We start from the raw sequence: 12644 nt of genomic DNA on the forward strand, positions 1-12644 counted from the left end.
GTACACAATTAATTTTTATAGAGCTCTAAACAGTTGACTGACACAGAAGCATAACCAAACCAGTCAGCATCCTGCTCACCTGGAACTAAACTTGGCCTGTTAGGTAAAGTTCAAGCCTTCATTTCCTGCCTGATTTAAACCAGAGATACAGAGCACTGTCACCCACATGTCCACTGACTACTCAAAGTGCTGAGGTGTTCTGGAGAYAGGCGCTCTGGATTTTTAGAGTAGATATTCCACCTGGGACATGAGAAGTCCCAGAGCTCTGAATTCAATATACATCCTAAATTGATATATCTTAAATTGTTAGACACAGGCACACCACCAGCACTCCAACATTACAAAATGCTGTATACGTTGATATTCACATGCTCCATTAAAGATGTCAAGAGAAAGAGAAGACACAGATAGCACTGCATTGATTTACCCAACCTCCTTCAAATCAAGGGTCGCAAGTATTTGTGACGTGATCCCAGAGTTAGCCAAGAAGGCAAGAAAAAAGGAAGTAATGAAAAAAAATAAAATTGCAACATATTGCTGCTTGGGTCACATCTGCAGTAGAACGATATTGTGCAGGCTTTCTCTGTTTGCTAGGTCACATCACTGCAGTGCATCCTGTCAAGCGTTATTCAGAGTTTGAGGCTAGAGAGGACAGAGGGAACAAGAGTGGCCCAAATGGCAGCACCTTCTTCTCCATCAGATACATTTTGTAGCAGTTTTTTTCATTAAACTAGAAGTGCACTTGTCCAGTCTAAAAGTCTTGTAAGAAAAAAACTGACCACCTCCAGGCAGTTTTGTGAGCAAATAATGCTGCAACTGTACACATTGTAACAGAGGGCACTAAAGGGCAAAATGAGCCTAGTGTCAGCGGTAAACCCCACTGTTCTTCAAAGAGGATCTGGAAATCAGCTAGAGAGGACGGAACCCTGACCAAACAGAATATTTTTTTTCAACTGTTCCTCTTTTCAACAGTGGCTCTAAAAAGCCCCACTCCAAGTGTTCAAACAGACACAAGGCCTACTTGTCTGTCCTGTGGGATGTAACCCCTGGTTTCACTTGTGTTTCAGCTAGATAAGACTCCATAAGCAAAAATTAGAAGCAGCTACCTCAGTCACCTAGTTCAATCCCTCACTGTTGCAGAGTTGTCTAATAGACAGCTTAGTCCAGAAGGGTCTTTTGAAAGTCCATTCTATCCATCAACTTGCATACTCATCATGACCAACAACACACATCCTTTCTGAAGGTGCAGAAAAACTAGATCCTTCCCAGTCTTACTTAGTCTGGTTGGAATTCTTAAATGGAATCTCTCTTAAATGGTAGATGGAACAGAAGGATGAAAAATACTCTGGTCTCCTACAGAAAGGAGAACCATTGAGCCGGGAAATGGTCCAACAGCCTGGCTGATCTCCATGCTTCCTTTGACCTGAATTCACACACTGAATGACAACAAAAACATCTTACCACTTTCAGCACTCCTGGGGACAGGAAGGGGGAGCAGAATAAGAGCTCTAAGCCACAACAAGCAGCATATGGAGCAGGTTTTCTGTTAGTCAGTGGCCTCCTACTTTCCTGTTAGTCACCTGAAACCTGAAATCACTCCTGTGGATAACATGAACGTTGGGATGTTCAAGAAAGTCTTCTTTCAACAGCTTTATTCAATGTGTTTAATACAGCCCCGCAGATTTAACCTATTAATTTATTTGTAACCCATAAAAATAAAAGAAGACAAGCTATACTTTTGATAGATCCTTTCTCCAAGTTTAGTGGTGTAAACTCATGTTTTCTGTAGAATAAAGAATGCATGACTATCGTGAATGATCATGTTCATGACATCACTCAGACAAGAAAAAATTACCAATCTGTAAAACCTCCCTCTTCCCATTACCAAYTGTCAGCAGGATGAAGCTGGGAAGTTGTCCCTGACCTGCAGGGAACCAGCAGCTCAACAGAGGAGCCGCTGAGTAACGTTCCAGATGAGCGCTCCCTGCAATCATGTGTTACCTGCCTCTGTGACTGATTAGTCTCCTACCATCGTATTCTACATGCAACGTAGGAGGAGAGTGCACCAGGACAACAGAAAGCATTGTTTCCAGCCTACGAACATAGTAATTATTTTATGTGCCACAAACATTTCTTGATGTATGATTTTGAAGCCATAATAAGATAGTCAAAGAAATTTCCCACAGAGTACACAGAATTAGCATTAGCATTTGATATAAGGAGATTACACAGGCTGTTAGAGCACGGAAGTTTTTTTTTTTTTTTAACAAATAAAATGTCACCATCGTTTAATTTACCTCTGAAGCATTTGAATCATTTAATTAATTTAAACACTTAGTTGCAAAAGAATGTTTTGGAGGATCACTTGTAGGACCAATGCTGTAAAATTTCTATCCAACTTTATCCAACGAAGTTAATTTAAATTTCTTGCATTTAACACTTCTTTGTATGCTCATTTATTACTTTAGAGAGATGTTAATGTAAATACTTTCTATCATTAAAAGATTCAGCCATTTACCAATATCTAGGAGTTCAGTTTTCCTGAATGATTTTCTAAAGATCATTTTTATACAAAGATTTAGGCCTACACATGTATTTATAAAACAGGGTGTAKATTTATAGCTCCATAAAAGAAAGGAACGGTCAAAATATACAGATCCTCYTTCTCTCTCAAAATCATACCTTATCAACCATGAGGAAGTTTTCTATCTTTTCTCCATCATTACAAGCAACATCTCCAACTTCTGTAACGGCTTGTGGTAAAAGCTCCTTAACTTCCTGGGCTATTACTCCTGTTCACAAAATAACAAACTAAAGTCAGGAAATGCAGTGACATCTAGACATGCAATGACCATGACTGCATGCTTTCTTTGAGTTACCTATCATAAAAGCTACAGGTAGGGTCAAGAATGATCTAGAATTTCCCTTATGGTAGAAAAATCCAGGATTTCACATTTTTTCTATCCCAAAACAGAAATCAAACAGAAACTTTTAAAACTCCCTTTTTGCCCCAGAAACAACAGAATTGTTCCTGCTCACATACTTCAGTCTCACTAAATCTATGTTAAAAAATATATATATATATCTTTTAAAATTGAAACAGAAGCTAGATACACACAAAAAATGCTTCATTTTGGTATTTTCATTTCACAAGAGAAACACAGCAGAAGTCTACAATTGTAGTATCCTAAGAGATGAAATGTAGGACATGTAAGAGCACTGTGGCACAGTAGACAACAGTGGAAGCAAATGAAAAATTAGAATAGAGCTGACTGAATACCTGTTTCATGAGTATTGCTTATTCCCATAACAGATGCAAATTCAGGCTTGTAGTCATACTCCACCAGCTTAATTTGCGCTATTCTTCTCAACTGCTCGTTTGTATCAACCTAATTGCACAAATACCAGGATTTGCATGTTGAAACATTAAGAATTACAGTGGCATCGAGGACTTCACTGACATAACGGCAAGCTTGATACGGCCACTTGGCCAGTCTCCCCATTGGAAGGTATCAACAGTCTTTCCCTAATTCCTTAGCAGAGTTTATTCATATTTGTGTTCCCAGCTATCCTTCAGTCTTACAACTCTCATTTACACARTTACCCCCAAATTCTATAGTCTGCCTTCTCAAAAGTCCTTGGGCAATGACTCCACAGAGCACAGTGATACAGCTATTTTCCTTAGACCCGGATTTCAGCACATCCAGGATAAAGAAGCTACCCCACACGTGCCAGAACAATGATCCATACACGTGCTGTGATACGAGTATAATTTCCTTAAATACTCCACGACCCCTACCTCTCGGATATTCTGTTTTGCTCGGCTGTCAGATGGATACATGACTCTACCCATAACTTTTGCGTTTCCACAGACAACCAGTGCTTCGTCTGGTGCATCTGTGTTAATTCCTACTCGACCGTGATAGACCATCGTCTCTGGAACGTGTCCTCTTTGCCACAGTCCATCATTGTCATTTTCAAACTGCCCTGGGTTAGATGCCTGAAAAAATACATATTTAAAGATATATTATAACATAGATGCACCTATTGCTTTAATCCATTTGTTGGTGAAAATCAAATGCCAAATCTTTCATATTTAAATTGCATTCATTAGCTTTTCTAATGCACCAACATAAAAAACAGAGTGGAGTCATTTCTAAGTAATTGTTTTGGYGCAAAGAGTCTTGGCTTCATTGTTGGTTCCTTTGAACTCTATTATACTTTAACGTTCAGTTAAATCACCAAACTCAAAAGCTTTTCGAATTTTAGATTTAAAATTATGCCATGCAATCATTGTTGATTTGCCTGCAAATTTTAGCTGAGCCTTGCTTTTTCTTAAGGGCTGGAAATTAGAAAAGAGAAAACAAAGCCAGAGGTTAAACACACATGGCTCAAAAATAATTTTTGCCTATGCTTTGGCCATACTAGTTTCTTTCTTTTRCATGCTATTTCAGAAGCTTTTCCAGCATGTACCCAAGGCCTGTGCTGAACAGATCAGAGGGGATCTTGGATTGAATTCACAGGTCCTGACCTCCTAAAGCACGTACTCTAAACCGTAAATGACGTGGATTGCAGGTTTCTAGAAATAACCCTTGAAAACAAGTAAGTGGAAAACAGAAGCCCAGCTACATTGCCTAAATTTTGAGCTACAAAGCAGTTGTTTTGTTCTCTGTTTACGCAGCACCTCGCACAGCAGAGCAGCGCTCCGCTACAGGAACGTTAAAAAGCGGGGCAGGAGGGGAGCCAGGAGGCAGTGACACTCCCTSCTCACCCTTTTCACCAGCATCGAAACACCTGCTGGGGAGCTGATTTTGCTGGCCTGAAGTTTTCTTTTTAGGCCCGTTCTATCACCCAGACATCCAGCTGGGCACAACCACGGGAAGGAAGAACTGCAGCAYGGTGGTGGGGAGAAAGGAGCTGCCAAAATATGCCCCAGGGCCATGGCTTGACGTACKTTCCCTTCTGCCACAGGGCCAGCTCCCCATCACCCGTCCCGACCTAATTACTCAGTTCTGCCTTTACCCTGATGTAGACCAGGACAGAGGAACCAGCCTGACTTAAAATTAGCCAACAGGAAAAATAAACTTATATTTAACCCAGATCACCCCACATTACATTTCATCACAGGGCTGAGAAAAACAACAGTATCAGAGTAACTGGGGGGAAATGTGGGGATGGGAAAAGCAGCCTCACGGGAGCAAAAAGGAGCCAGGCATGGCTCATTTCAGTGCTGCCCTGAAACGAAACATGTAGCAAACTTAAAGTAAAAATACTTTCTTCTCCGGGTGTTCCACAACACACATTCAGCAACAAATTGCATACAAAAAAATTAAGCCACTTAGGTAATCAAAACTCTTCACATACTCTGAAACAGCATAAGCCTTACCAATACGCCTCAGAAAGAAAGCTGACTAATAATTTTTTTAATTATTTTTTGGATTTGGACTGGAAGAAGACACTGCTCATCTCTAACAACAAATAATTACTACTATTTAGTAGTCTCAGACATGTTCACTATGCCACTCTTGGCTGAACAATTCAAGCAATAAATCTTAACCTAGTACACCCTCTTGACCTTTTACGCTTGATTTTTTTTTCCATTCATCTCCTCTCTTCAAATTAAGGATCTAGCCAATTAAAGCATTTGTGTGTTTCCTGGCGTGTTCGAAAACGTATTGCAGTTCAAAGCAACCCCAGACTGAAGGTAGTTTGTATTGCAATTCAAATCTAGAGGTTTTTTTAAAGCATTCTATAACCTTATTTTTAACACAATAAAATCCTTATAAGGAGAATATAACAAAAAAATGAATTCATTATCCAACAGTTTTTCAGGCTTTTTGAGCTTATATTTACTTYTGCTGCCCAAGTATCACTCTCCCAACAATATCTTGTGAATAACAAAACAGTTAATATCGTTCATAYGAAAGCAATATATTTTCCACCTACCCTCACAATGATCCTTTCAGAGACTTGTGCAGACAGTAAGTAGAACTGGTCCTGAGAGACTGCATACAGGCCAACCACCAGCATGAAGTATCTAATTTTACATTGATTTAATCAAGATAATTGAAACAACRTCTCATCATATAATGTATTAAATGTTTTAAATACAGTGGCTATTGACACAAAGAAACAAGTTCAGAATCATTTTTTAAAAATATATTTATACTACAACATGAAAGAAAAAAGTTTCTTCCACTCTCAAGCAACATGCTCTTTCAACCCTCAAAAGYCACTGAAAAGTCAAAAAAGATTTCAGTGATTTTGTCAAGTTTAAGTAATAAAGGTTTAAAGGTGAAGCCCCTCCTCAGAAGAAAACAAACTTATTTTGTTTCATTTGCTTCCTGATTTCTGAGTCTCTCAGCCAACATTCTAGTTATGGCTTCTTGAAATAATCWCTAGCTATGAGCTTGAGACATTTGCTTCTCTTTTGTTTTCATATCATCATTTGATTCAAGCAGAAAGGCCTTTAATCAGACATCAAGTATCACAGAATTTGTGATAAAAATCATATGAGTTGACAATACTGACATTTTTCACAAACATCAGCCCCATTCAAAACTAGACGTTCCCTTTTCCCCTTCACACACACAGGCCAACTGGCTACAACACTACCTTTGGTCAGGATTAGGTTTCCCTTTTTTTCGCATATTATTTGCTGTTGTTTCACTAAAATGCAACCTTCCCAGTGTTACTTTGACCATCTGGTCCTCCGGCAGATCAACTCTAAAACAGAAGAGGAAACAAGATAATAAAAATAAGCATCTTGCATCTGGAGATCTGCTAGGCTCTATTCAGATTTCCACATGCTCACTAACATAATTTTTTTTTTAAGTTGACAAATGAAAAAGCAATAGAGGAGACCCAGTATAAATACAATAACCCTGACTTATACAAATGCAATGTATTTCTTTTTTCTCTCACAATCCTCAACCAAAACACTCAGGTCACAGTTATCTATCATAGTGATGATGTCAAATAAATAAATGAGCAAGAGACCAGGAGTGGGAAACTGCCATTATCAGGGGCTGTGTGGTGTTTCTCAGTCTGTCTGTACACAGCCGTGAACATAATAAACCATGTGTGCTCAACATGATGCATATTTGTTGCTTTCCAAGAGCAATATTGCTTATTATGGCTCTGAATTAACATATTTTTTTAAAGTAGCAAATTTTACTATTTGACCATCTAATTTGTATGTCTCAAAGTATAATGCACAGTTATTTCTGAAATACGTAGCGGCACCACTATTGCAAGCAATAAATAATACGATTAAACTGTTTGCATGGTGAATTCAACAGTCTATCTGCCGCATTCAAATCTAGTATAAATCAAATGATTTATACTACACCATCATCACCTATGAAAAAAACACACAGGCCATCCAGCTCTAAACAGCATATAGCAATGCTGTTATCTGAATATAAATGTTTTGGCGAGGCATACATAATAAATTTGTAAAGCTGCTCAAATTTTTCCTTAATGGAGGGAAACCAGGTATATATTACTGTTGTGATACCATGCGCTCACCTGGAGTGGAATTTGAATAAAGGTCAGAAAAYTGGCTTAGAGGTACTGTGAGTTTCCAGGAAACAACAAATTAARAGTTTCAGCCCAACCTAGTATCGAATTAAAACTAAATTAAAACTAAGTAAATTTTTCAAAATTCTTACTTAACAGGATGGAAAGTTTTTTTGCTTCGATCTGACTGAGACTGTTCAATAGCAATTGTTTGACTTGGAGCTTCCACCTACAAAGAAACAAAAGTTTTCAGAAATGACAAGAACATTTCCTTTTCACACAAATCGATTTGCAGTAGAAATTAATAGCCAAATTATGTCTGAAACAGTGGAATCACCTTCATTTCCTGTGGAGCTACACCAAAACTAACCTGAGAATCGATATCTTATCAGTGCTTTGATCCATCTGTTCTAAAACCCTATGTCATTCTGAGGCCATAAATTAGGGGGAAACATAAAATAAATCAAAGGAAAAGCCACACAGTAATTTGCAAAAGAGATACAGCTTCCAGAATATAGACTGTTATTGGTTGGTTTCTCTCCCAAGGCATAAAAGTGGATATTTAACATGACAACTGAGCCTATGCAAGGCAGTTCCATAAGTTATTTTAATGCACATGTCTGGATATTTCTTGAATGTTAGCAAGTAGCACTTTGTTTCAAAGAGAAACACAAGACAGTAAAATTTACTAATTCCTTCAATATTAATGTTTTAGAAAGCATTAGGTAAAACTGGTACTCAGTGCCTTGTATAATATCTACTTAAATTTTTTTAAAATCACTAAATTTCAGTAGCAAGCAAAAAAACTGAGAAAATCTTTCAGAAGGAAATTTCTTTGTACTTTTCCGGAGGCAAGATTATGGACCCGAACCGGAAGGAAAGAATTTGTCTCTTAAAATGAAAATGGAAAACCTGGAAAGAAGAAATGGGGAGACATTAATGGTTTTCTACTTTTGAATTGTTTAGGAAAAACAGATTTGATTCTTCTCTGCTTTGTGAATCTTTTTTTTTTTTTTTTTCCCAAATCATCCTTTGATCTACAGACCAGCTGGTAGCACCACCCTGCCCACATACGGACAGCATTTCAGCCAGTGAGAGGGAAACTGGTGAAACCACAAATCAGGCAAACATGACACCTTTCAGCATGTATCAGCACAAGCATCCAGAAAAACATCGCTTTGCTAAAATCATTCCACGTAACAACCACTGATAGCTTAAAAAGTTGTCTGCGCATTTCTTGGTCAAAATCACTAAAAAAAAAAGTTCATTTCAAGTATTTTCCTCATTCTATGGATAATCACATACTTAAAGTAATAAGCACCAAGAAGATAAATACTTGCCTTTATTCCAAAAACTTTCAAGTAAAACTTTTCTATTGGTTTCACCCCCAGTAGAGTTTTGACATATTTTGGATGTCCAGGGATTCTAATATGGACTGTGATCTGGAAATGGTTCTTCTTCTGGCACACAAAGGCATCATCTGTTACTGAAAAATTAAATCCTTTGTCTGTGGCAATGTGATAAACTATGGCAGGTCTATGAAAGTAAGAGGGAAGAATAGCAACCGTAAGTACAGGTTCCTGTTCTTATGTGGATTGAAAATACATCTGATTTTTACTGATAAAAATAGAAGTGGAATTATATCTTCACAATCACCAATTCTGCAGGCATTTTCTTTTTAGTCTCTTAGAACTGTAAAAATGAGAATACATAGAAAGTGTACTGTAATTCTAGTCCAACACATGAGATGTTTGGAGACCACAGGTGGGGAAGTTCACATAACCTCATTTACAATTCCGATTTAAAATAATTTTGTGTACCTAAAAGCACAACTAAACATTTCAGTGTATTCAAGCACCCATTATGGCACTGCTATAAATAACAGAGCTGAACTACAGCTGCAGACAGCAACGTGATAATAAGCTAGCAAGACACCCTATTTTGTTCCTGAATTCCTGCACCAAGGGCTTCTGCAGAAACTGCTACAGAAATATTGAATAATGTGAATAAGATTTTATTCAAGCTAGACGTAAAGCTATTGATGCTAATCCTCCCACTAGGTCACTACAAAACTCTCTTTTACAAAGTTATCCATCCTACCCCAAATAAAGAAATCCTATTCTMTTTATCCAAAGTACTAGAGAGAGAGAGGAGCGTTCTGTCCTCCTGATTCACAGCAGACAAGGAAGGTATCAAAAGATCTTTCTAAAAGAGCCAGAAAATTCACCACTCCAACAATTCTTCCAGTCATCTCATTTGAGCGGTTGATAATTCTGCAATTATATGGCAAGGCTGTCTTACTTATACGAACAGTGAGTTCCCTTGTTAACAACAGTTTGTAACGATGATCTCCTGCCTGATGCTACTGCAGAACCTCCCATTAACACAACTGCTGAAAATGGCTTTTCAGAGCTCATCTCTTCAGAACTCATTTGCTCTTTATAGGTTGGAAGAACTAAAATGTACAGATTTGTTAAGAAATGTAGCAGGACTCTATTCTCTTTCTATAAATGATGAGTAAGAGGTCTTTCAAACAATCACAGATGATCTGGCACAGAGAATAAAGACAAAAGGCTTCAAAACTGCTAAGTCATATTGCTGTTAATTCACTTCTTAAATTATAATAAACGATCTACCAATTCCTCAAAGCATCATTACTAATGAAAAAAAAAATCCCTAATGTTCTTCCCTCTACCTTCTACCTTCCTAAGGTAATGTTTTCTACCTAGGCATGAAATGTGTGTTTTGCAGTAGGAAAAGGAATAGATTGTTTTGATTTAGGTGACCACAAAAAGGATGGTCAGTCTTACCCAGCAGTACAATAAAACTTGAAGAACTTTTAGATAGCAAGGGTATCTCCCTCTGACCCATGCTGTCCTACTGGAAATTCACTTTACATTCCTCTGTCTCTTCAGAATTTGACRCTTAAGACCACATATTCAGAACAGAGCCCCACCAGTCACAATAATAATGAGGGAAGAGGACTAAAAAAGCACTCAGCAGACTCAATGCAGGGCATAATTAATGTTAAAGCAACCTCTCCTAACAAATCTAGCAACAGCTACTAACATTGGTTGTGAAAATGAAATAATCAAAAGGTTAAAATATTGGATGTATAAAACAGAAAATGACAATAAACATGAGAAACACTCCTAAAGAGTGCACAATTTCAAGAGGTAGAGGATCAATCCATCTACACTCAGCAGCAATAGGGACATGACTCTCTTGAATCTAAGAGAATACAAGATCATCAATTAGAGAAAATCTGTGCACTGTGTCACARTTACAGTGGGTCTTGAATTAAAAGTTTCTGGTACATAGTTAGGATCTCACCTAACTATAACTGTGATTTCCTCTGCAAACAATATCACAAACCTCCTCCACAGTAATGGTAACAACACGTGTTTGGATGCTTAATGCTCAGCACCACATCGTCTTATCTCTCCTGACACAAGCCATCAAGAAATGTGAGTTTARAACCTCAGTTTTGAGTATATGAGAAACAGCAATTGGGTTAGCAGCAGGAGATGGAGTCTCCCACTACCAGCTCATAGCTTTAACATAGTCATTGACCAAAAGCGTAAATGTGATTTTTTTAGGAGTTGAAGGTCTCTTCCATTTAGAGCGGTAATCCATGTCACAAATGTCTGCAAGCACTGGAAGATTTCTTGGTCCACCTAGCTCCCAAAGGATAGAAAGGTGCAGACACTGAGCTACCCTGTTCTCTCATCATGTCATTCCCTCAGGCAAAGAATTTTGTGGGACATAGTAAAGTGTGCATTGCCTCTATTACACTGTGCACAGAGAAGGGATGTCAGTGTCCAGCACTGACACCGATACACTCCAATCTACCTTGTGCACTTTTGACAGGTKGAACTAGAAGAAAATTACAATGTACTATGCTATTTAGGACCTGTGTAGACAGTGACAAAACTATTTCCTCCAACTCTGGAGAATAAACAACGTGGTGCCACGACACACCACAAGGGGCTTCTGTTAAAAGGGATCATTCACCAAACACTACAGTGTAGAAAACCAGGGATGGAAAGTGAACCTGGAATGACCTTTCATAGGTCTTACAGCAAAAAAAAAACATAATTCACAGTTCTGATTCATATAGGGAAACTAAGTCTCTGATCAAACAGGTGTTCATTATATACATTTATAGTTAGGAGAGTTAGGTTCTATGAGCCCAGAAATAACAAAGGTATCTTCTTTTTCAAAAAAAAAAAAATGTTTTAAGTCTTTTCAGGGAAAGACTTTGCCTTATGTTCAGTAGGTACTTGCACCAATTTGGCAAAAAAAAAAACAAAAATTAAGATGTACTGAAGGTTAAACTTGTTTTTCTTTYGTCTCAAAATCCCTGAAGGAGAATGAGAAAATTTGGTATTATATTCAACAAGTGTTTAAGGTTCTGGTTATCTGATACTTCTGCAGATTCTGACTGTGACTGCTATACCTCCTTCTCCAGCCTTATCTTCAGTAAGAACAGAGGATGCCAAGTGTAGCATTTATTCCTGCAAAACACCAGTACCAATAAAAAGGAAAAAAATATACTTTTTCCAAGTTCAAACATCAATGCTTACAGTTTTTCATAATTAGAGTTAAATAAGCTGTGCCAGTGAGAAGCTTGATATAGTTGCCATGTTAGAGCTTGGCAGCATTTGTCCAAAGCTACATTCTGTCCATCGCTGTCATACTCTTGCGCTTCAGTAGCACAGTCATTAACAGTTGCTGTAGAGAGACAGTGACAATTCAGTTATTACCCTTATAACTAGTCAAAAGCTTGCATAAACATTTCTGTAAATGTATTTACATATACACATACACACCAATAAAGCATAGACAAATATATTACATATATATTTAAATCTGATTTTCCTTTGCTGCTACTCCAAAACAGTATGCTATAATCCTGTGCCCCAGAAAACAAACTTTTCAGTTTTCCCCATTTGCAAAATACTGCACAAGTAGCACCTCGTATTTTTATTCTCTCCAAAAGGGTGGAGAGTTTCATTTGAAAAAAAAAAACACAGTGGCAAACTAAGCGTTTTACTGTAAATCAGCAACACTGCAACAAGTCTTAAGCAAAAGAATTATGGATGTTTCCTATTCTCTATACT

The 12644-nt window shown here is 37.8% G+C and overlaps 1 protein-coding gene across 1 annotated transcript in view; it reads right to left on the reverse strand.

Annotated features, from left to right (window-relative positions):
- MYRFL (myelin regulatory factor like) overlaps nucleotides 1-12644 on the reverse strand; it is a 42196-nt gene that overhangs the window by 16146 nt on the left and 13406 nt on the right. The window contains exons 6-13 of the mRNA XM_085320526.1: nucleotides 12108-12255; nucleotides 8862-9057; nucleotides 7674-7750; nucleotides 6616-6726; nucleotides 5947-6037; nucleotides 3800-4000; nucleotides 3281-3389; nucleotides 2683-2792 (exon numbers count right to left, since the gene is read on the reverse strand). Of these exons, the coding sequence (XP_085176652.1) occupies nucleotides 2683-2792; nucleotides 3281-3389; nucleotides 3800-4000; nucleotides 5947-6037; nucleotides 6616-6726; nucleotides 7674-7750; nucleotides 8862-9057; nucleotides 12108-12255 (1043 nt within the window). The remainder of the gene's footprint in view (nucleotides 1-2682; nucleotides 2793-3280; nucleotides 3390-3799; nucleotides 4001-5946; nucleotides 6038-6615; nucleotides 6727-7673; nucleotides 7751-8861; nucleotides 9058-12107; nucleotides 12256-12644) is intronic.

Source organism: Rhea americana, unplaced genomic scaffold (assembly GCF_003343005.1).
Source record: "Rhea americana isolate MKP2758 unplaced genomic scaffold, rheAme1 scaffold_64, whole genome shotgun sequence".
NCBI lineage: Eukaryota > Metazoa > Chordata > Aves > Rheiformes > Rheidae > Rhea > Rhea americana.